The 24,510-nt window shown below is 40.1% G+C and overlaps 2 protein-coding genes across 4 annotated transcripts in view; one reads left to right on the forward strand and one right to left on the reverse strand.

The window, feature by feature from the left end:
- Positions 1-16: 16 nt before the first annotated feature.
- Positions 17-12,636, reverse strand: NTAQ1 (N-terminal glutamine amidase 1). 2 transcript variants are annotated; one of them, XM_088148992.1, is made up of 7 exons: positions 12,384-12,636; positions 11,680-11,779; positions 9,594-9,644; positions 8,402-8,550; positions 7,424-7,548; positions 6,051-6,193; positions 17-4,518 (listed from the first exon to the last, which is right to left on the reverse strand). In XM_088148992.1, the coding sequence occupies exons 1-6, from the start codon at positions 12,467-12,469 to the stop codon at positions 6,072-6,074; spliced, it is 633 nt and encodes a 210-aa protein (XP_088005118.1). In that variant the 5' UTR covers positions 12,470-12,636; the 3' UTR covers positions 17-4,518; positions 6,051-6,071. The 2 variants fall into 2 exon arrangements, with proteins under 2 accessions (XP_088005118.1, XP_007435946.1); XM_007435884.4 differs by lacking the exon at positions 17-4,518 and having other exon boundaries at positions 5,954-6,193.
- Positions 12,637-17,208: 4,572 nt separating this feature from the next.
- The window catches only part of ATAD2 (ATPase family AAA domain containing 2), a 42,726-nt gene continuing 35,424 nt past the window's right edge, over positions 17,209-24,510 (forward strand). Inside the window, exons 1-3 of one of the 2 annotated variants that reach the window (XM_007435886.3) lie at positions 17,209-17,728; positions 22,531-22,682; positions 24,341-24,390. In XM_007435886.3, the coding sequence (XP_007435948.2) occupies positions 17,504-17,728; positions 22,531-22,682; positions 24,341-24,390 (427 nt within the window). In that variant the 5' untranslated portion in view covers positions 17,209-17,503. The remainder of the gene's footprint in view (positions 17,729-22,530; positions 22,683-24,340; positions 24,391-24,510) is intronic. The other variant, XM_007435885.3, reaches the window with a different exon arrangement.

Raw genomic sequence — 24,510 nt, forward strand, 5'->3', positions numbered from 1 at the left:
TAAAAAACAAACCTCATCGTGTATTTTTAAAAATCCTTTTGTGTAGCATATTAGCAGGCTACTGAAAATCCTATATAAATTTTGCACATTCTTTTTTCTTGCATGATCAACTATTTGACAACTGCTTAGTACAAGTAGTGATTGTAATTTTTTTTTTTTGTAAACTGTTTTTGACACTGAAATTATGAATAAAATATTCTAAAATTTATGAAGGCTGGCATTTCCATTGCTTTAGCTGGTACAAGCTTCTCCTGGTTTCAGAATGTCAGAAGGATGGCATTCATTACTTTTCTCCAGTTTTTTGTAGCAACACACAAGCATGTCTCTATGCTTTGCAGGAATGAAGATGCAGATGAATTATTCAGAGTGTCTACATCAGCCTTCTTGGTTTAGTTGCCTCTAGATAGGATGAACTACAACTCCCAAGACCTTGGACATCTGCCTGGGAATCTGGACGTGTTGTCCAAGTCTGGAAGATTGATTTTATTATATTTATACAATTTATTTTATCTTTCGTAGTTTATCCACCAATACAACTGCATTCTATGAGGCAGTTTACAAACATTGGTATCTACCAGTTTGGGAAGGCTAGTTTAAATACATTCACACACATATCCTTGATTCTGTTGTGTATCCAGTAAAGCTGCCATTTACCTATGAAAACTCGTTCCTGTACATTTGGCAGCCTTCAAGATGCCAGAACTGTTCCTTTTGATATCTTACCTCAACAATGTTTAAGGCAAGGGAAAGCAAGTGACTATTTAAAGAAGAAATGAATCCTGCTGAATCAAGCATTTCTCATTTCATGTAGAGTTCTCTTCATGCTGATCATTAAATACAAATTGCTATTCTAGCCACTCTTTCTTTCAGGATCTATGCAATAAAAGTTCCAAGGGTGAGTCAGTTTTCAATGGCTTATTATGACAACTGTAATTACTTGCTAGTAAGGTCGTATTTAAAACTAACAAATCTTTTAGAGTTGGTGCGATGTAAAGATTTCGCGTAAGCAAGTGTATTCAAGATAGTTAACAATTCCCAACAAGTCTGAAATCAAAAAATTAATCAATTCTGTAACATTCTGTGAGGCATTTTTTTCTGTCCTCCAGACTGGTGAACTTAGGCCAGTGGGGAAGATAGGAGTCAGACCTCCCATGATAATAGTACCAGCTGGAGCAAGACTATTCTAAGATTATGAATACCAATGGCAGGGTATGTTATTCTTGCAATGAGTCATAAAAACCTTACATTTCTCTCATGCTGGGTCTTAAATATAAATATGTCATTGTTAAATAAATAAGTTATGAGAGTAGGATCTGTTCCCCAACTGTAGAAAAATTAAAAAACACTAGCTATTCCTACCCTGGTCTTGCACTGTAGCTGCACCATAGCTTCTGACTGGAAGTATCTGGAACGATTGTCCATGATAACCAGGTTGGGGAAAGCTGACCCACACTTTTCCCAAAGGGTTCCTCACTCACTAGGAACAGATTTGTGGGAATTATATAAGGAAGGGAGGCAGAAAAGCCTGATTTAATCATTTTATTCCATTCACAAGCATGGAACGTGTGTTAATATAAGCAGTTGATTTAAGGCAGCACTTGAACATTGCTATACGTGTTATATGGACCCAATTTTAGCTAGACAAGGCTGCTGTTTTATATGAGACATTGTTTTGTTTTGTTATGGTACACTAAATGATAGAGACAGACAGACAGACAGACATGAATACAAATTCAGAATGACTGCTTTCTCCTATTCTTCTGCTGAAAGTATCCAGATGCAAATTCCACATGGGATGTAATACAAGCATTTTGTTCTGGGAGAATCCTACCCCACCTATCTGGCAATGAAATAAATGGTTCCACTGTGTCTGAACACTATCTTCTCTTCTATCAAATTTTATCTTGAATAAGTAACTAAAGAATTCTGAACTCAGAGATGCAGGTTACTCTTGCTGAATCAATAGATTAAATTCCCTGGGGTTTTTTATTTTTTGTTTTGCAGAAAGTTCATATACCTCCCTTCAAAACAGTTTAGAAGACTTTCAAAACTACAATCTAAACCCCTAAACCAGGGATAGAACCTTAACATACATGACCAGCTACAATTTTAGTGAAGCAGAAACAAAAATAGCAGAAATTAAAAAAACATTGTAAAGGCCCCATTTCAATATGAAGGTTTTGAAATAGTAAGATCGGTGTTTCTCAACCTCAGCAACTTTAAGATGAGGGGACTTCAACTCCCAGAATTCCCCAGCCAGCATACTGGCTGGAGAATTCTGGGAGTTGAAGTCCACCCATCTTAAAGTTGATAAGGTTGAGAAGCATTAATTAAGATAGTAACAATGTGGACAGATTTATTTTTCAGACTTAAACTGATGTAAGAGTCATCTCCACTCAGAGCACAGAGGGAAATGCAGTTTTGTAAAGAAATTTTTTAAAAAAATTCCCACCACATCCACAAGATAATTTTTACAAACTGTGGGAGAAAAACGTCAATTAAATGATACATCTTTTATGGATCTATCTAGAGAAACAATAAATTTGCAGCCTAGCTCAACAACTTTATTATGCAATAGAATACATTTTGTAGCTCGTATTATCAGTCATTTGGTCCTGTTGTTGAAATTTCAGAACTTTCTCGAGCCCTTTTTCTTGTAAATATTTCTTTCCCCAAAATAGCAGTCTTCTGGGACTGAATCACAACTGACAATCTTTATTTTGCCACAAGCCTTATACTTAGAAAACCACTATTTTTAACCCAGTGATGGAATTTGGAATTCATACTAGTTTGTGGAGGCGTCTAGACAATCGTGAAGCAATTGGGAGATGGGGGGATGGCAGAGAGGACAAGAAATATTCTATATTGCAAAAAGAATATATATGTCAACTTTCACTTGTGTCTGGATATGAAGCCTCCTTGGGGACAGGGGAACAGATTTTATTTCAATAGTAGATTATTCTTGGCAGCCAGTTCAGAGTAGTGGCTAAGGTGTTGGACTAGAAACCAGGAGACCACAAGTTCTAGTCCTCCCTTAGGCATGAAAGCCGGGTGGGTGACTTTAGGCCAGCCATCCACCTCACAAGGCTGATGTTGCGGGGAAAATAGGAGTTGGGAGCATTCTGTACGTGGCCTTGAGGTGTACAAAATAAGGTAGAATATAAATCTAGTAATGCGGTTTTAAAAATGTATAGCTCAAGGTTGAAATGTTGGGATCTTAGTGTTTGCAGAACTTGGTTTTCTTCCTGAGATGTTTCATTACCCAGCTAATGTCAAAACACTGACAATATTATTGAGTTTGGTAATAAAACATTTGCAAGAAGAAAACCAAGCACAACAAGCACCAAGATCCCAACAAGAATTTGCTTCTGAGTTTTATTTGGAAGTTGTAGAAGCTACAACAATAAAAAGAAATCCAAAAGACTGGAACATGCAACACGTTGATCCAAGAAAAGAGTCACATTGAATGTCGCTCTACAGATTATTCTAAGTTTAGAGTAAATAGGTTGATATGTTAAAGAATATTTTTACAGTGCAACAGACCCTCTCTTATACCATAGAATTAGAAAGGGCTGCTTAGGCTAAGTTTAAATTCCTGTTCAGATTAAGGCATTCCCTAGAGAAGACCATCCAGCTTCCTTACACCCAGCAAAGGGAGCTCATAGCCTGGCTTGGTCCTTGGATCGACTGTTGATTTGCTCTTACATTATGATTTTCCCCCAAAACATTTGCCCAGAATCTGAGAAGATAAACATCCTATCTTAATCTGTCATAATCCCCCTTGACTGTCTTTTCCCAAGACTAACATACTCAGTCTATCCTCATAAGATTTTCCAGTCCCCTGATACCTTTGTTGCCCTTCTCTGCAACTGTCCCAGTTTTTCCTGAATCTTCCTTAGATTGCAGTACCCAGTAGTGCACACATGACTTAAAGTGGAGTCTGAATAATACAGATTACTGTGGAAATATTACTTTCCACAATATGGAAACTATTCTATCAATGCAGTCTAAAATTGCATTTTGTCAGCCACATCACATTGCTGATTTCTATTTTCAGCTTGTGATCAGCTGTAATTGAGACTTGGGATCAGTGGCTTAAACTGCTCCCAGATAACTGGGTAGGACTGTGTTTCAATCAATTTCACCAGACTGGTGCAACTAGAGTCCACATCAGAGTAGATCCATGCAATTTTATCTCTTAGATGCTTCCAATATTCCTTGCAGTAGACTTCAGGTGTTCTTCCATCCCCCTTTCCTCAGGAGAGACAGGATTAATTTAAAGAAGGCCATTCACTGGCAATCAGCAGATGTGGTAAGAGCAGAGAAATAATTGTTTTGCCACCCCTATAGCCACAAGGTAGTGCTTCATAAAGGCTCTTACTCACATTGATCAGATACACCCATCTTCTTCCTGTAGTGCACTAGGCACCTCTTCTGCTGTTTCCTCTCTTGAAGTTCCTTGGAAAACCAGGGGACTCTCTGGGATCCACGAGCAGGGAGAGGCCATATAGGTGCAATCTGACCAAAAACCAACATCACTCTTTCATTCCAAGTGGTGACCAAGGCCTCAGTCAAACTATGTATCAGAGCCTCAAGAATAACTCCACATTCCCTCTGGAGCCCAACTAGGTCTGTTAAGAGCCAGGAGCAGACAGACTGAATAGGTCCACCCTCTGGTGAGGGATGGCAATGGGGAACTCCAAAGCAATCACAGAGTGATATGTCTGTGACAAAGGACTATGTTAATCTCTCCCATGTTCAGATGTCACCACTGCCCCAAGGCAAAACCAGACCCAATGTATGACCTTCCCTGCACGTTAGGTCCTCAATGACTTGGTCAAGTCCATGGTTGCCATGGTGGCCATGAACTCCCAAGCAACCTCTGACTCCAGAACCAGAGAAAGCAGGTTGAAGGCTCCCAGTACCATTAAGTCTAGGAAACACCACCACTATCCCAGCCACCAGAGGCTGTGGCAGGGAAGCCATTATGCAGCAGAGAGTCTGGAATAGTAGCAGCAATCCCAATTGACCACTAGAGCCCAGTTTTACAAACAAGGTCTTATCTCCAGTTCTGCAATGCAGTGCTCTTGAAAGCCATAAGAGTTCCCTAGATCACGATAGTCACACTTCTCCTCCCCTATCCTGGGGCTTCACTGATGCCATAGTTGAATTTATTTAAATTTAAGATGGACACTTCTCCAAGCGAGAGGATCCCCTGCTCATGCCTAACCAGGTCTCAGCATGCCATGATATTTATACATGCCAGGATATGTGTACCTTTACATGCCATGATATTTATACATGCCAGGATATGTGTACAATTAAATCATGGGTGGGGAGGCTGAGCTGGCATTCTGTAAGAGCAGAACTCATGCCAACCAGAGGGATCCACCCAAACTCTAAGCTAACAACCAACTAAAATTATGTCCATCAGGATACAAAGAGTCAGAAGTGACTAGCAACAGTATATATGAGTATATATGTGGGTATAAAATGCCCCAAATCTCATGAGATGTTCTACACCTGAGAGCTCACTTGAGTCAGGCAAGAACCTCAAAATATCATGAGAACTTGGGAGTGAAATCGCTGAAGTCATAAGTCAACCATGTTGGTTTTTGTGGCAACACCATCATGTGTAACATCATATGATGGCACTTGATACATAAACAAGTCACCAACTGATCTGTAAGAGGTTTGTTGATCATCATGGCTCATTAAACTATCCACTGAAGAAAAAAAAAAAGATATCCAAGAAACCAACAATTTCTTACAGCTACGTTTTACTAAGAGACTAGGAGTAAAGACTGACATCTAGCGACAGGCCACTGTATTAGCCCTAACTGATCTTTCCCAAATCTCTTGGTAACATCAAGAATTCCACAATAGCTCTGACCTGACCTTCCTCATGATCTTTGCATTTCTTGCCATATATTCCAAAAAAAGCATTAAAAGTAAAGTTTTATTTTCTAAGTGCATTTTTATTTGCTACAACACAACGTTATTCCAACTTTAAACGTAGCAATACACAAATAGCATGGCAAACGTCAAACCTATATCTGCATTTTCATTCTTCATTGTCCTTCTTCATAGCTCTGATTGCCAAATTCTTGCACAAAATCAGGGAGTTTCAGCACAAAACCCCAGCCTGCATCTGGATTCATACTAATAAAGTCGTCCAGATTCATCTTGAAATCTTAAAAGAAAAAAGAAGAAAGCATTGAAAGTCATTTAAGTTCTTTGGAGGGAGCAGAGAAAAAATCCTGAATTGTCGCAATACCCAACTATTTCCAGTTTCAGTTTTTTTCTTCTGAGACTCATTTCCAGACGTACTGGCAAGACAAACACTGCTCCATGAAGGAATAAACCCCTTAGTGTCCTCCAGATGTTCTAGACTCTTATTGCCATTGGCTTTAAGCCACCATGACAGAAGTGGGATGAGCTTAGAGTTTGTAAGAAATTAGCCCAGGATAGATCCAAATTATCTAAACTCTGGCAAAGGGTAAAGAAGGCACTGGATAAAGAACTGGGTTGCTGAAAAACTGCAAAACTGAGAATAATTAGACTAAGAAGATGCAACAGCTACTCTTTCTTTGAGCAGTAGCAGCAGAATGTAACTAATTATGTGGTTTACTCACCATTCTAAGCTATGCTTTAACAGGTTGGGTTCATACCCTATTAAGCCATTAACCATGGTTAGCAAATCATAATGACTAGATTCATGGAACGAGCTATGCCAAAACCAAGCAAAGCACATTAGGTATGAATTCCAACTATTGTGGTTATTAAACCATGGTTTATGGCACAGCATGTTGAACAACTACTTGGCAATACCTAGCTGACCAACTGATTTTGAAAATTTAAGCAGGATCAAAACTGGCTAATATTTGGATGTAAAGAAATCCCAGAGCTATAGATTAGACTGGGAAGTTGAGGATCCTGGAAGAAGGCAGTGGCCATTCACTTCCATAAAGCTGCTAAGAAATCTACATCGGTGTGTTCAAGTAGCCACCAAGAATCAAGATCCACTCAAGCAAGTCTTTATAACAGATTCTAAGAATTGAATTTGGGACCTTCTGGATCTTCATAATGACTACTTCACATTTTTTAATAATGATTGTTTTTATATATTTATTGCTTTATTTAATTGTTGTACACTGCCCAGAGTCACTTCTTATGAGATGGGTGGCCATATAAATTTGATAGATAGATAAATAAATAAATTTGCTGCACCAATTCCTGGACACATCCATGAGTCACTAGGGGTCAAGCTCAATTTGGAGCCTTTTACTGTTTTATACTGTACAAACTCAGCCAGTTAAGGCTTATTCAACAGAAACAAACCACAGCTTAGTGAATGCTTGAACTCAGTCAATGTTAACAAGAGATCTAGTCTGGTTGTAGAAAATTAAAATTTGTGACTTACCCGCAGTTTCAATGCATGGATATGGGGGAGGAGATTTCAGCCAGTTCCCGCTGGTGTCTTTCATGTGTGATCGGTCAGAAGCGAAAGTCTTCAGGTACACATCAGCTCGAACCAATCTCACTTTTCTAAAGAAGACAAACACTTAAGCGATCAGGGTTGCCTTCCCCAGAAAGCAGCAGGCTGAGTCTTCTGCAAGTGTTTTTGACTATAAATAAATCAAATATTAAATTGCTGTTCAGCATCAGACTCACCTTGTGTTAATTAACTGTGAATGGTTAATATTCCACATTAAATAGGAATATTTTACAAGCACATGTGTTGCTGGTCAACTTCAGCCAAGGATAAAGTACAATGGAATCCTACACATATGAAAGACATTCATTTGCTGAATTTGCAAATCCTGCTAAGCTATGAAGTATTTTGCTTGGTTCAGCAGTTGCGCCAACCCAGCCACTCTGACTCACAAGTCACAGTTTATAAACTCAGCTAGTTGTGGTTAATGCAGTCAAGTATGATTAAGTAAGCACTGGTCTTGATATAATGCATAAGTCCAGCTAGAGAGTTCAGTGGGGCTTACTTCTAGGTTAGAGATAAGGTTTCAACCAAGGGTAATGAATGCCACTGAAGACAACTGATTTTGAAGTAGATATGAACTACATCATTTGATATTTGGACTTTGAATAAAAATCAGTGCAAAGTATTTGTGCTATTTACTTCATCAGCTGCATTACTTCATCAGCTGCATTTGTTGTACTAGTGCAACAAAGTTTTATTACTTCACATGCACTAAATTAACAGAACTGTGCTCCTGAAATTTATTCTTATGGTTATAGAGAGTTTTCCTCTTCTCCAGGCTGATCTGATAACAGCTTCTACAAAGCTCAAATTATATCTGTAACATAACAGGCCAATTTTGGCACACCCAAGTCTTACCACTATTGAAACTACACTGGGAATGTTTGTGATTTATATCCCCACCTTCGAAATCCAGGATTAATAATGCTGTCCGATTTGAAAGCCTCTTCAATGTAAGTGCCAAAAGGGCATGGAAAAGGTAGGACAGTATCAAGATCATAGATAAAGTTCTGGTCTCCATTCGACACATGTAACAAAATAACATGGTAATCCTGAAAGGAAAAGATATTTAGATGGAGTATGAGGACCTGTGATGATTAAAGAGGAGAAGCTGGAAAAAGGGTAAACTCTACATGTAAAACCCAATTCAACAATATACTGTATAATATATAATGAATATTTTATTCATTTTTAGTGGCTAGGTTCCTTCTTAGCTCTGGTACATAGGAATGCTAGCCATCTGAATCATAGAATGGATCATTCTGAAGAACTTGGCATGCATTATTTGGGCTTGTTGACAATATCCTGGTGCAACAGAGCTCTGGATCTCAGCTATGTCAGCTAATAAAATGAAATATGTATGAGATTTAAGAGGCTGCATGTGGCCATTTGCACAAGAAAATAAGTTAATAATGTGTGTTTCATTCAAACCAGTAAACTAGAGTTAATCATTTCAGAATTAACCACGGATATTATGTCAACATCAAAACAAGTTTTCACAGCCTGGCTGGTTCCAAAGCTCTAATTGTGATTTTCTATAATGCAAACAAACCAGGAAACACAGATTCCTAGTTTACTGCATGCACCTGGTTTGTGGAATTAACTCTTACTTCAAAAGCTAATTCATAGCTCAGCACATTAAGCTACAATGTGATCATCCAAATAAAATCAGCTGAAAATTATGGGAACTTCAAATTCAACTCATCCAGAGAACATTGTTGTTGTTCATTAGATTTATATCCTGCCTTTTATTCAGGACTTCAAGATGGCGTGCACAGTGCTCCTTCCTCCCATTTTTCCCCGAACAACCACCTTGTGATATAGGTTGTGCTGAGCCAGAGTGATTAGCCCAAAGACATCCAGGAAGCTTCTATGGTTGAGTATAGATTAGAACCTTGATATCTCTACTCCTGGTCTACCAACTTAACCACTACACCATACTGCCTGAGAAAACATTTTAGTCACATTGGGTTACACTGGACTGAGCATATTTTGTATATTTCACTGATTTGGTTGTCAAAGTTACATTTAAAAAACAACAATTGCATGGCAGGGGTAATGGGAAACAGTGCAAAGAAAATGTAGATTTGCTTACCCAAATCACAGGCTGATCTGCACATCCTGCCTGTTGCTTCCAAAGTGGTACCTGCAGGTTACAAAGAATATAGTCTACATTTAAACAAAATATTTTAACATCTAAGACTCTCACCAACTGATAGCTAATACTTTTTCTACAAATTCACAAATGCCATGTAAATACCCAAGGGTATTTTTTGTGGCTGTAACACTTACTACACAAATTACTTTTGTTGCATCATAAACTCAACAGTTTCCTCCCTCCAAAAAACATGACAGTGAAATAAATGCCCATCCTTTCCTTGATTATTCCCAGCATCCATTTCCCTACTGTTCCTCCTACAACTCCTCCCTGTCTGCTTCTACTTTGTAAAATATGCAGATTGCATTGTTCAAAGAATAAAATAGTAAATGTAAGAATTGTGAATTGCCTTTCAAACCAGATTTCCACTTGGCCCTTCCCCAGCCATTTATTCTGCTACATGAGATTATGTTCACACAATGCATCTAGCTAAGTCCACTATTAACTGGGTATAGTTACTGGATCTAGCAGCACCCAATCACACTAACTGGGTCAATGGCTTCCATCTGGGGAAACACCAACAGTCCAGCACATGAGCCACTGGGGCAAAACAATACTGTCAAGATTGACTACATCAATGGCCCTTTCCCTATTGGCTAGGTCAGCAGCAACCAGCAAGACTTGTCTGTTTGGGAAGTGTGTCATGTGACTTCCAAGCCTTGATGGCGAGTTTTGCAATAGAGTACATTATATTTTTGGCTGTTCTACAGCACCACCTCTTTTCCTTGGAGGACTGAATGAATGGGGCTTACAAATCACCCAGTATTTACAACATGGCTGATATTTACAATATGGCTGACCAGGAAAGGTAGTTTGACTCAAATTGTTCAGGTACAGTTTTGGGTTAGAACTGTGACACTCCAGCCCCAGTACTGACTAAGTTAGTATGTTCATACGACATGCTACACTGTTGAGCTGGTTAAGCATGATATCTGAACTGTATCACTACCTCTGAATCAGGATTACAGGTTATAATTTACCTATACTGTAGCCACAATCCACTTTTAAACTTTGGTAATTTTGAAAACACAAGCTACAGTTTAGTAGGGGGGGCCTGATAAAATAGAAATAGATGAGGCATATGTGCTTTATTCCCATTGCTGGATTGAAAAAGTACTTACTTGAACAATATAAGCTTTAAGCACATTCCCATAAGACCTCTTGGAAATTAAATCTTGGCTTCATGTTACTTTTACCTTTCACTGCAACAGAACTATATATATTTTTTAATTTTCAGTACATTACACACATCCTTCTGCCAGATTTGGAAGATGTATTGCTTTAATTTCTTAGTCATTCTAAATGTATGTAACTGCACTCACGCACCTGCAAATCCCCTTCTCAAAAAAGTAGTTGCTGTATTGTACTACTGGAAAAGAAATAGATGTCAATCTAAACCTTGCATCAGGACCACAAAGTCATTAAAGGAAATTAGCACAGGCAACATTAGCAATTGTTAATTTCAACATGTCATTTAAAAAACAAATTGCCTTGCTCTTTCTTCTGATCATTTAAGAACAGACTGTAACAGAGAAATTTAATCAATTACAACTTTTCCTTGAAAATGAATAAAGCAATGGACAAAATATTACCAACTAAACCGATATATCAACTTACCTAATTGTAAGTCCCAATGAGAACTCTATTCATACATGTCCAAGATTACATCAATCATAACTGCAATGCTAAGTTTGAACCATGAGTCAGCAGGTTTTTTTTTAATTAAACATGGATATATCTCATTTATTTGGTTTCAAGGACTGTGGAGGAGAGGGTCTGAAACATTCAAGCTGGGATTTTTTGTGGGGAGGTGTTTTCACTGAATTCTGATTCATAAAAAATGGTAATATAATTATGCTGCTAGAATTGTCAGCAGCAGGATGGGGAGGGGGGAATCTGAAGGCTGCAAAAATTAGGCTTTTCTGCTTCATACAGACTAGAATCAGCTTTTGATCCTGACATTTAAGACGGGTTGGTTTTGGTGCTTGTTTTGCTTCTGGTTCTATTCCACATCCCAACTCACCATCCTTCTGTCATTGGAAATGAAAACAGCATAAAATTCTTCTAAAGGGTATTGATTCTTGCTTTGGATATGTTCACAGAGCTTCCAGATATTCTCTTCACTGTAGAAAAATAAAAACATCAGTTCACACATTTTCAAGTTTCCATGCTCTTCTGGTACTAAAATCCTAACTCTGAATATGCTTCCTGATCGTAAATCTTTTCACAATTATCCTGCATTCCCACCTTTTATTCACTTCAGTCTCTCTTCTACACAATTTTACAAGTGGACGTAGATGTCCTGGAATCAGGGTCTAATTCTGCCAGGGCACGTACCCACCACACACCTTTTTACCAGCGATACCAAAAAAAAAAAAAAAAATCCCAATAGGAAAAACAAACAGGAATTCAAACACGAATGGAAGAAAAGCAAAGGGTAGCTTTGAAGATGTTACATCAACTTGAGTAAATAGGCTCCTTGTTTTACATTACCATGATTAATTGTAATATATTATTCTAAGCCGGTACAGCACCTATTTATCTGCACATAGTAAATCAAACGGTCTTTCAAGAAAATGCTTCCGGATTGTTTTAAGGGCTGGAGAGACTTTGGATATTGTGACAGCAGCTGCCCTATTAAAGCCCTCTGGAACGAAGCCGGCGGTCGCTGGGTCTTATGATAGGGGCATCTCCGTCCTCCCCACAAGGGCTGCGCCGCTTTCTTACCAATAGCAGCTCGTGTAGACGCAAACGGAGCGAGAAGGCACGACCGGCTGATAGGCGGCCGGGGCAGCCGCGGCCTCCGCCGCCATTGAGGCCCTCTCTCGGCTGGCCAAGGGAAAGGCCGAGGGGGCTCATTTCCCAGGGAAAGGCTGAGCCAGAAGCCGCTCTTCTCTGGCGGCTGAGCGCGGTCCAGGAAGCATCGCTTCACGCGTGCCGCTGCGAGCACCCTGGGGGAACGCGTTACAAGGAACGCCTTCCCCCGGAAACGCGGCTGCATTGCAAGGCTGCTCGACCCAAGCAAGCAAGCAAGCAAGCAAGGATGGGGACTGAGCCAAAAGGAGACGAAGCGGTTTAGCAAGATTGTTGCAACCCCGAGGGCAAGATTCGCCCGTAAGCACGACGCCAAATCTTATATTAGGGCCATGACTTCCTTAGGTGAAGGCAAAAGTGGCAAATTAACACTCAAGGTACCTTCGAGTTAGCCCAAAGTTTTTCCAGTTATGGAGCTTTTTAGAGCAACATTGCTCAGAAGTGCTCGCTGCACTTCAGGTAAGGGCAGTCCTATTTCCATCGTTTTTCTCTCTACAGCCATGTGTACGTGCGAAAGTTATAAGCATAACATCAGACGTCCTAATCTGTTGCTTTCTAAGTGTGTTGGGACTACAGTTCCAGTCAGTGGTCTTTGGCCACTGGAAAGTGTGGAAGTTGTAGTCCCTGGGACCCGTAAAGGGTGCTAATTTGGAGAAGTCTACTCTACACTCGCCTAGGAGTAAATCCTCAGAAATACTTCTGAGTGGACAGCCAAGAAAACAAACCAATAGACCATCGAACATATCAAGTCAGAGTTCTCTCTCGAGGGAGGAACTATTCTGTTTGCAGCAGCAGGAGAGTCCGGTTCTTTCAAGTGGGGCTCTTCCTCTGAACCCGCCTGATCTCCAAGCTGATGCTGGGCTCAGAGATCAGCCGGAACAACATGCTGCATGCTGAAGGGGCAGAGAGAGAGCGTAAGCGCATCACATTCCCTAAGCCTGTCAGCTGATGACTGGGCTCCAGTTCTGCACTATTCCAGAAGAACAATAAGGCAGAAGAGCCCTAAGGGCAAACAAGGCTAGACTTGCTCTAAAAAGAGTGGGCAGTCTAAACACTCAAGCCCTGAAGGGGAAAGAGCGGCATTTCTCAACCTTGGGAACTTTAGGATGTGTGGACTTCAACTCCCAGAATTCCCCAGCCAGCACCTTTTGGTTTTTCAACTTTGCATGCAGTGCAGATATGTTACATTTATTCATTACCTTAACAAAAAGCCCAAGAACCTCTGCACAGTTTAAATGCATCCACTAGATGAGGATTGCAATATCTGGGCTGCAAAACACAAGCACCCAGATGTCAGCAAAGAGTGAGTTTATGCAGTGTTTCTCAACCTTGTCAACTTTAAGATGTGTGAACTTCAACTCCCAGAATTCCCCAGTGCAGCATGCTGGCTGGGGAATTCTGGAAGTTGAAGTCCACACATCTCCAAGCTGCCGAGATTGAGAAACACTGCAGTAGTGGGTAGATCCAGTGGGGAGAACAGCAGGAAGGTGCTGTTGGGGAAGCTGACAGAAATGAGGTTATCCCATCTCCGCTGAGCTTCACCTCAGAATGTAAGGTCGGGTGGTCTAGAAAAGCTAGAAGCAAGTCAAGATAACATCCAACACTGATCTAGGATGTTTTGTCAACACTGTGGTTGAGGATGTGGTCAGGACATGAGATCTGCTCAGCCCAACCAACCCCATCACATAGTAATGGAGAGCAATGGGTCTTTTGTCCCACTTGTTGGGAGGGGAAACAAAGAGAGGGGAATGTCCAGCTCAAGGGAGCCCATGGGGGGGGGGTCAAAAGCGTTAAGAAGGTGGGCATGACTGGAGTCCCACCCCTTTTTGTGTGTCTGACATACATAGAAAAGGAGATGGGATTTCAAGCACACAATTGTGACTGCTATTTTGACACCCCCCCCTGCAGGTGCCGGTAGAGCAGCTCCTTTCCTTAACTAACCCCGTATCAAAACTGTAAGAATAGTGCCAGTCACCAGCCTCCAGAGGCAAAATAGGGCTTGGCAGCTGGGGAGCACCATCGATGCCCACACGCAGTTTTGTGCAAGGATTGGTGAATAGCACATTGCTCCAGCCACCAGTGCGCTCAGTAAACAGGCTTGTGTTGCAGCACAAATCGAAATGTAACCTTTTCTGTTTGTTCATGCAGGTGTCCTTGAAGGCGGGTAACATGACTTTAAATAAAAATGAAATAGCCTCAGAGTTCCTTGCATTGGTCTTGTTTTTTTAACAACCCTCTGAGGTTCAGCAGAAATCAAACAGGTGAAGCTTTTAATAAAAGTGAAGAAGCTTGCCTGCAAAATTGGTGGTTGTCAACCTTGGGAACTTTAAGATGTGTGGACTTCAACTCCCAGAATTCCCCAGCCAGCATGGCTGGCTGGAGAATTCTGAGAGTTGAAGTCCACACATCTTAAAGTTCCCAAGATTGAGAAACACTCTGCTAAATTAGCTGTGCTTCTTACAGAGGTAGCATTAACAGTGATGTTGTTCTGAAAAGGGCATGGAAGGAACGTCTGTGAAGTTGATGAATTTGCTGTGCTGTTGTTTAGAAAAACCATGAAGACCTGGCTCTTCACCTAGGCCTTTGGTGGGGGAGGGTGAGACCCCTCACTTTGTCACGCTTGCCATTTTTATCTTTATTTTTTATGGATTTCATTGTAATTTCTGTGATTGTTGTTAGCTGCCCAGAGTTGTTGAAAGTTGGGCGGCCTGCAAGTTTAATTCATCATCATCATCTTGGAAACCCAAATGGAAGAGGAGTTTTAATTTTCAGGAGACCATAAACAACAGAAAGATGTACAACATAACCACAGACACTGACTAAATCTTTGCTGCTCTTATTATTAGTGTACATGGATTTGTACGCTGCTGCATGTAAGCCACATAAAATAATTCATTTTTTGTAAGTAGGTAGTCCCCAGTTTGAGGACGAGTTCTGTTCCCAAGGTCTGTCCTTAAGTTAAATTTCTATGTAAGCTGGAACAAATTGTATCATACTGTATAAGTAGTACTGTGTATTTAACTCGAATTTTGCTACAAGAGGCTCCGTTCTTAACTATGGGTCGTCCTTAAACTGGGTGTTTTTAACCCGGGACTACCTTCTGTTGTAGGGCGTTGCTCCTGTGTCTTTAACAACAGCCGGGTATGCAGAAATCAAACAGGTGAAGCCTTGCCAGGCAAGGAGGTAAAGTGATTAGCGAAGTCCCGCCCTTTGCCTTAAAGGACTCCTTGTGGGGTTGTAGGGAAGGGTCCGCTCTCTGATCGGGTTAAGAAAAATCTTTCATTTGGGGAACCGCGAGATCTCTGGGACGATCCTGACTCCGCCAGAGCCTCGTCAGTAAGAAGACATTTTCCATTATTTTTAACTGCTGGTGGGTGCACCGTTTGGTGTGTTCGGGAATAAAATTAAGGAAATACCGCTTTGCTTAAAGGGACACGTGTCAGGGCCTGCTCTGCGTTAGTGCCCTGGTCCGATACTTTGAGTGGGAGCCCGGAAGCAACCTCTGTTTGGCTCCGTGGGAGCAATTACGAGAGGTAATAATCTCAGCGATCCAGGGAGCTGGTGCTGGCACTATAAGGCTGCTGCAGATTTGGGGGGGTCGGTTCCTTTCTAAGCAGAAAGTTGCTCTGATGGGCTGCCCTGGTGCAATTCAGCGCTGTGCCATTCCAATGTTTTGGCAGGCCGCAGAATTATTTTGACCCTTCCCAGGCCGAGAGGGAAGGACCGGGCTGTGAAAAGAAGTGGGTCCTCGTTATACAAAAGAGTTGAGCCCCTCTGCCCTCCACCTCGTTACAATCTAGGTGCGATTATATATTAAAAAAGATGTAGGTAAAATGGTGGGAGATTGCTCGCGGTAAAGGCTGCACAGGGCTGTACCTTTACGAGAGTCAAAAGGAGGAGCAGCGGGGCGGTGGTGGTTTTATTTTTGCAGCGGATTCATTTAACTGGCTGTGGCCGAAGCCAGATTTTTTTTTTTTTTTTAGGAGGCTAAGTCTTGGGATCTTTCGTTTGCGGAAAAGGATTGCATTCTCTCCTTGCGCTTCAAACAGCGGGAGCAAAGTTAGGGAGAATTGCGATTCTCTCCCCCTTTCAAAGGGGGCTATTTTCGTAGTGCCCAGCAAGAGCTTAATCCTTTACATGTTCAGTTCCAAATGCACGTTGCCAAGGATTGCACTTAAAGAGGCATCGTTGCTGATCCCTTCAGTGGAATTGCCTTTTATATCGCAGAGTGCAAATATGGTTCCCCTGCTTTGGTAATTTATATATTCCGATTGGCTCAGCTGGCAGGGGTTTATAGGGCTTTGAAGTCCAGGTTGGAGGGAGGCTTGCTGCAAACTTACTGAGCTGATCTCCATCCGTTAGGAACTACCTTTAAACTGGTTTGCGTAAGATTGTTCTGTGCAAAGCTGCCAGTTCCACCAGAATGGATTAGGGTTTTGTTTTTCCTGCAATTGTGAATGTACCACATACAAGTGTTAGCTTTATAGGTATTCCTAGCGAATGTGTACGTGTGAATTTCGGGGAGTTTCCAACTACTGTATAGACTGGGCTTGCTGCGCTGGTATAGAAAAAGTGCCTTTCTCGGAGGGGGTCGTGCAAGTTTAAACGTTTTGTATTTGAGCGCCTCTCGGCCAGGAGCAACAAACCGCCGCGCGCCACCGCGTCGACCAATCGGAGCGAAGGAAAACAAGCCCGCTCCAAGTCCCCACGCGCCAAAAACTTTGCATCGCAGAACGCGCGGTCGTGTCCTTCCGCGGCAATGGATCTATTTAACGGGGGGGTGAAATAACGCCGAGATAGACGTGATCCCGCAGAGCGTAACCTCGTAGGGAAAAGTCGTCCCGTGCCTCCGAATCGGGGCGGACGGCTTAACAGCGGCTTGGGTGGCAATTAGATCCGCAGGAAAGAAGGGCGGAGCGGCGGAGGGATCCGGGGGCGGTTGGTGACGAGATGGCGCTCGGGTTTGTGGCGCCAGAATTCAGAGGCAGCTGAGGAAAGGCGGCTGTCGCCGTTGCTGTTCCACAGCGGCCGCCATGGTGATGCTCCGCAGCGGTTCAGGCGGCTCTGACCGTCCTGATCCTCACCGCGGAGCGGGGGCCGTTTCTAGATCGCCGAGGTCTCTTTACGAAGCGATGGAGTCGAGCTCGGAGTTTCTCTGTTTGAGCGCCCCGTCTCCGGCGCGGAGGAAACGCTCGGCGGAAAATCGATCCCCAGCAACGGCCATCCGGGATCCAGCCGCTGATCGGAAAGCCAGGACGGTGAGTCTGGAGAGGGAGAAGGGTGCAGGGAAGGTGCGGGGTTCAAAACACGGAAGGCCAGGCTCCGATGGGGGGAAGCAATCCTGGGGTTTGAGGAGGTATCGAATAATTCTGGCCTGATTACAGAAATTGTATAAAGAGAATACAGCCTTGTCTCACTCCTTTGCCAATCTGGAGCCAGTCCGTTTTTCCATGTTCTCTCAGTACTGTAGCTTTCTGACCTGTAAATAGGTTTCCCATGACGACAGTGAAATATCCTAGAATTCCCATTTTCCTGAGCGCTTTTCACAGTTTAACATGATTAACATGATCAGAGGTCTTTCTATAATCGGTGAAGCACCTAATGACTTATTTTCCTAGCCTGTGAAATAAAGGATATTGTATTTGCACCCTCTTTTATGGCTCCTTTTTGGGGTATTGATGTGTACAATGATGTCAGCCCCCCCCCCGCTCCCCTCAGGTAGACCAGTTCTGGAAATCTGTTCCTTAGGAGGACTAGAACTATATTTTATTGACATAGGCTGTAATAACAGAACCTTGCAAGTCTGTGGTGTCCTTCCTCCCTTTTCTTGTACTACAGTGAATCAGGGAGGCATTTACCTGAGCTGCTTCTGAATATTACCTCCTTTCTCTGAACTTAAAAAATGTTTCAGCCCCCTTTGTGTAGGTAATTCTTGCATATTTCTGTCAAGGTCATTTTTCTTACTCTTTATAACTGACCTCTTCCAATATGTTGGCCACTGTGTTGTTTTCCAGATGTACCAGCATAGTTTGGTTAGAGCCTTTACTGATTCTTCTTCTGTTGCTTACGTTATTTCTGTAGATATGCCATCAGTTCCTGTAGTCTTCCAACTTGGTAATAACTGGAGTGCTGATTCCAGCCAGAAACCCTTTGATTCAGCTTTGTTTTAATCCCTGCACTTCTGTTGGACAGGAAAAGAAAAATAAGAGAGCCAATATTTGTGTTAGGCTAACATAAGTACTGGATTGTAACTTCCACATTTAAAGAATTCTTCAATAATGTTAGGTTTGAAAAGGAGTAGTGGTGGATGTGCCCTGGAGCTACAGTTGTTTCAGGTTACATGAATCAGTGAAGAGCCTTTAGTCATGCAAACGGAGTTTTCTTCCATACAAAGTTTAGCTTATTTACCTAACAAGGATATTGCCTATATGAACTCTGAATTGGTGTCTTTGGTGCTTCATTGCTCCTTCAGGGAATTTGTCACAATCATTAAGAAATTGAACATTTTTGTCAGGAAGTGCTAAACAGCCAACATGCTTTGGTTAGCCAAAAAATTTCAGCAGCCAATTATTTCAGCCAGTTAAACTAGTTAACTAGTTTATCATTTGTGATGGTTAATTGCACATAGTAGAATTTGATAATTCTTATTATCCTGGCTTATAAAACATCCCACAGGAATAACACACTTTTAACCTTATTTTACAGCTTATAAGAAATCCCCCTTTTTTTCCCCATGCATAAAGAAACACACCAGCTGATTTAGGATATCAATTTACGGAAGTCATAAAGCAGAGTCTAACTCATACTTTAATTCTTCTGCGGAGAGGAGGTTGAATTCTGATCTCTATAATTTTAGAATGAACTTCTTAGGCTGCAATTTTGTACACACTGTACTGAAAGTAAAACTCCCTAACATTTTGATAAAATTTATTACAGTACAAGGTTATGTTGTTTTTGAGATGCCAAAAGACATTCCTGTTTGTCTTTTGATTATGATACCTGCTCATAAGTTGTCAGATTGTATTATGTATTTATATTTTCCTTTTTGCAGTCTCTATTATGAGGTTTAGTATTAAAACTTTAGATACTGTCAGCACAAGCAAAGTCTTCTAAGAAATTTGTGACAAGTAAACAATAAACAATCAAGAAATTTGTACAGCTAGGAAAAAAGGAATTCAGCTTAAAGCATTGGTGATTAAAGGTCTTTATACTCAACAGTTGATAGTATGACAATGTTCAGATTAGTTACATATTCACAATATCTTGCTTGTATGAAATTTTGAAAAAGCTCAGGTGAATTGACATGTACAGTAATGTGTACAGTGGTACACTTAAGCACAGAACTCCATAATCAGGAAACAACCTTTCAAAATACTGTTCATACTTTTTACATATGATATGATGTTCACTTCTGGAATTTGTAATATGCATTACTATTGCAGAGAATATTCCAACTGTTGTATTTTATTTCTGTAGTTATCAGCATGTATGTCCCAGTGTGATATCTGCTTCTAGGGAGAGATTACTCCAGGAAACTGGGTAATCTACAGTCTCTTGTTCTGAGTAGCATGAGTGAAGAGTAATGGAGTAGAAAAATATTAACGGAAAACTGTCTAGTAGTAAGTATATCATTCTATGATATACTACTAGACAGTTTTTTCATAACCTTGTTATGAAATACATTTTATGAAATGTGTTTCATAAAACAGCATAATAATGCTATACGTAAGGATTACTTTAAATGAAAAATGGGTCGTAATTATGAAAAAGTATAGTTGTTAAACGCATCAGAAACTAAATATGTCATTTGAGATGGGAAATTTCATGAATCAAATTTAAATCCAAACTTTAATTTTTCAGTTGGCAATACTCTGGAAATACACATTTATGCATATACTAACTAGAAGCTTCTACTTCCATATTTTTAAAAAAGTAATTTAAGCAATTTCTCTAATTTAGTCCTTCTGGATTTGTTGGCCCATGAAGGGTAAGAGTTGTCCAGTAAATTTGAACACAGTATATCAGAGAAGCTAACATAGTGTTTGTGTATGTTACTGAAAATATAAGTACATGTACTAAGTAAATCTTTTGAGCTCATTTTACTTTAATAGATATGTTTTCTGAATAATTACTTTGCTGATACATCTAAATAATGGAGACTAAATCCGAATAAAGCAGGCTTTAATTAAAATGGAGTTGAAATGTCTTTTCTGCCGTTTTACTTTTTTTTAGTCAGGACCATTTCTCTCAGTTTTAAATACCACTGACTTTAGTTTTCCAGTGTTTTGTTATAGTAAATCTGGGATTTCACAACACACTTAATTATTTATTGCATTGTACAATATTACATGAATTGGGGGAAAAGGTAAAATTACATTATCATTAAAAATTAGACACTGTTTAATAATTTCCCATTTTCTCCAAAACTTCAAAGCAAAATAAATGACCAAGTGGACATTTCCGCAGTGATAATATAGATGGAAAAACTACAAGGTGTGTCAATGCTGGTAGAAAGGAAGTGGGTACTATGTGGTCTGTTGCAAGGGATGAATGTCAAAAGGCAAAAAATTGGCTGCGTCTTAGAATGTGCTTCTGCTGTCTTTATTATATCAAAGTTAAGTGGGTCTTTCAGGAGAAACATAAGTTGAATGCAATGAGAATAGGTTACTTAACTGTACAGGTAGTCCTCAAGTTACAATGGTAATTAGGACCAAGTTTCCTTTTTTCCTTCGCTAAGCAATGCGATAGTAAAGCGGAACATCACAAGACTGCATTACTTAGAAACAGTGGTCCCAGTTGCTGTCATTAACTGAATCCCACCAGTCATTAGCTGAGGGCCCACACTGATCCAAGCCACTCCTGGTTTAGTCCCTCCCAGCTCCAAGCCTTGGTAAGGTAAGGGACTGCCTCCTTTTCAACTCCCCCACCTGCCTATCTTCCCCCATCTAGGCCCTTTTGGCTGCCTTGCACTCTGCTGCCTCTACTGGCCTTGTTGCCTTATGCTTGCTAGTGCTGCAGTCCTTAGCTGACCTTTGCCAAATCATGCATGGTCTTGTCCAAATAGCATGCAGCCTTCTCGCAAGGGTTTGGAAGCTGAGCCACTTGATTTGGACAAGTGGAGAGTGTGACCTCGGGAAGAAGGCCTGGTGTGCCCCGCAGCTGCCTGGCAAAGGGCCAGTCAGGACGTGCCCCATCAGCAGAGGCAGGAAGAAGACAGCGAAGGGGCGGCAGGGCCAGCAAGCCCAGGGCAGTGGTGGGGACAGAGCCAGCAAGCCCAAGGCAACGGTTGTAACTTTGGGGACCGGGTGTAACTACCATTTGTTCAGTGCCACTGTAACTTTGAACGGTTAGTGAACGAATGGTTGTAACTCGAGGACTACCTGCATGTTGTGAAACAAAAGTGTCAGAATGATTGGATAATTAATATAGTACAAATACAAAAGTAAGATACAAATATAAAAGAAGTACTCATTCTCAGATAATGTGTTACATATGTGTGATAAAACTTACAGAATGTTCTGCAAAGAATATGGAATTAAAGGTTTATTTAACTTGCTTTTAATGGATTGTTTTTACCTGTTGTGAGCCACCCAGAGTTGCTTAGATGGTGGCTGTACAAATTCAATAAATTAAATAAAGGTTGTTTGTGAGAGGCAATAAGAGCTGTATATGATGGTGGTAAACCATGCATAAATGGAATCCTTAGTGACTAGTTCCATATTCAGCAGGTAGTAAGACAAAAAATGTGCAGTGTCCCCTTATTTGTTTATTGTATTTTTGGATAAATTTATAAAATACTTATGGAGATACCAGAGGTATGTTAATTGGAGTTGTGAATATATGTGTACAATTTAATTTTGGTTTTTTCTTTTATAACTTAAGCAGCTTAAGACATGATTTTGAGGGATCACCTCTCCTGCTATCTTTACTTTGTTTTGATAACTTACAGGAGTGTTGAATCAGGAATTAATGTGCATAAATATCTCAAATAAAAAAGATGTTATGCAACAGTTGGAGCATAATCAATTATGCATTCTTAATTGTTATTGTACTACTTCAGGAGTTCTCTTCAGACAAAGAATGTGAACCTTTCACAAGACAACACACCTTAAGATCTATGAGGAAAAATAATCAGCATTATTCAAACTCTAGCTTTGACAAAGGGATGTCAACACTGAGTGAGAATGGGATTAACAGGAAACACTTTACAAGGTATTTTTTTCTTTAGCAGATCTGGTAAGATTATTTTATGTTCTACTTGGATTTTTTATAGCACAGTAGTCTTATAGAGCCTGGAACTAACAATTTTCCTATTAAAAACATGACAGTGGCACAGCATTTATTTTTTCTTAACAGTGAAAACATATAGTTGCCTCTGTAAAAAATAAAATTATTAGCTTTTCTTTTAACTGCTATTCAGTAACTTGTCTTTGAAACATAGATATGTTTTGTATGTAGAAGTACATAACATGAAACAAATATGAACAATATGAATCAATACATCCACAGGTTGTTTCCAAAATACATTTTGGCCTTCAGCACTCCATCTGCATTCCAAGGAAAGCTTACAGAAATAAAAAATAAATATAAAATAGTGTAGTATAATGAGAGCTCACAGTAACTTATTCAAATTCAAAACACAAATGTTTTGAAACAGTGTTTGAAAGACTAGCCAAATAAAAGAATGTTCATTATATGAGGAAAGGTTTCAGTGGGTAGGCAACTACCCTTAAGAAAGCTGTGTTCTTGATTACTATCTGTCTGAACTCCAGTGGTGAGAAAACTTAAGAGAAAAGAAGATCTGGATCCTATGCATGAGCATATGGTCCAACATATATTGATTGGGTTCCCAAAATCTTTCTTAACACTAATATAGTAGTGATGGGGGTGTTTATGATAATGTAAGTGGGATCTGTGAATAAACAGTTCAATTTAAAAAAATAACTCATAGTTTGAAATCAGCATTCATTTCTGTATTGACTGTAGCTGTAGCTTAGTGTATTATGCAGATAGGAATGTATGATTTATTCATGATTTATGCCTGATCTGCTTCTGTATTCCTTTTCCTCAAAGCCTTTTGATTATTTTGTGTATAAAGCTCACTTTGGCTTGTTTTTCAACAAACCATGGTATCAATAGAGCCAATTAGCCATAAACTAGATTAGACTTTATAAAGATGAATGCTAATATTTGGAGATAAATATGAAAGTGAATAGAGTATTTGTAGCTTCACATAGAACCCCTAGAATAATCCAATTTAGGATTTACAGGAGTATTGATAAAAATCCTCCAGGGATAGATAATGTTTTGATAGTTTGGGATTACACTTTGTTTTATTGAGGTATGTAAAATTCAGGCAGGGTTTTTTGTTTTTTTTTACAATGGATACTAAATGCCACAGAAGTAATTTCTGCTTTCAGCAGCCGTGATAGATCTGTGAGCATTTTGACACTTCATACTTAATCTTCTGCAATACTATTAGTAGAACATTTAGAACAACCACCCAGTAGCTGCATTTCTTTCTTTTCAAGTTGGAGCTTCATATTCTGCAATACAGCTGCAATTGAGTGACAACTAAAATTTTACATAACTCATTTTAGGTAGGGTGTTTTGTTTTGAACAAACAAAGCTATGCAAACTGAAAAAACCGAGTTAAAAGAAAAATATAGCAGGGGCAAAGTAACAAAGCAAATAAAAATGGAATGAGCATAATTTATCCTGTAGAAACTGAAATAGGAACAGCATAAATCATTTCGTTGCAAGTCCACTTAATTCTTCTGATACTAAATCCCATTCTAGTACTGATCCAAATGAAAGCTATAAATTGGATGTTAAGCTGATAAACTCTTGATATATTTGCTTCTGTGCAGGCAACTAGCTAGGATGCAGGCTGATAGAAAGAATGAAGATTGTCAAGAAGGTAAATCTAATAAAATACATATTCTGTTGGTTGTGGATAGGATACAGAGGTTCAAATACATTGATTGACATTTCTGGTTTAGGGAATTATCTATTATACAAAGCATCCTCATGTTTGCTT

Source organism: Python bivittatus, unplaced genomic scaffold, assembly GCF_059951505.1.
Source record: "Python bivittatus isolate LINGU-HERP-01145 unplaced genomic scaffold, Pbiv_v1 ctg000590_np1212, whole genome shotgun sequence".
NCBI lineage: Eukaryota > Metazoa > Chordata > Lepidosauria > Squamata > Pythonidae > Python > Python bivittatus.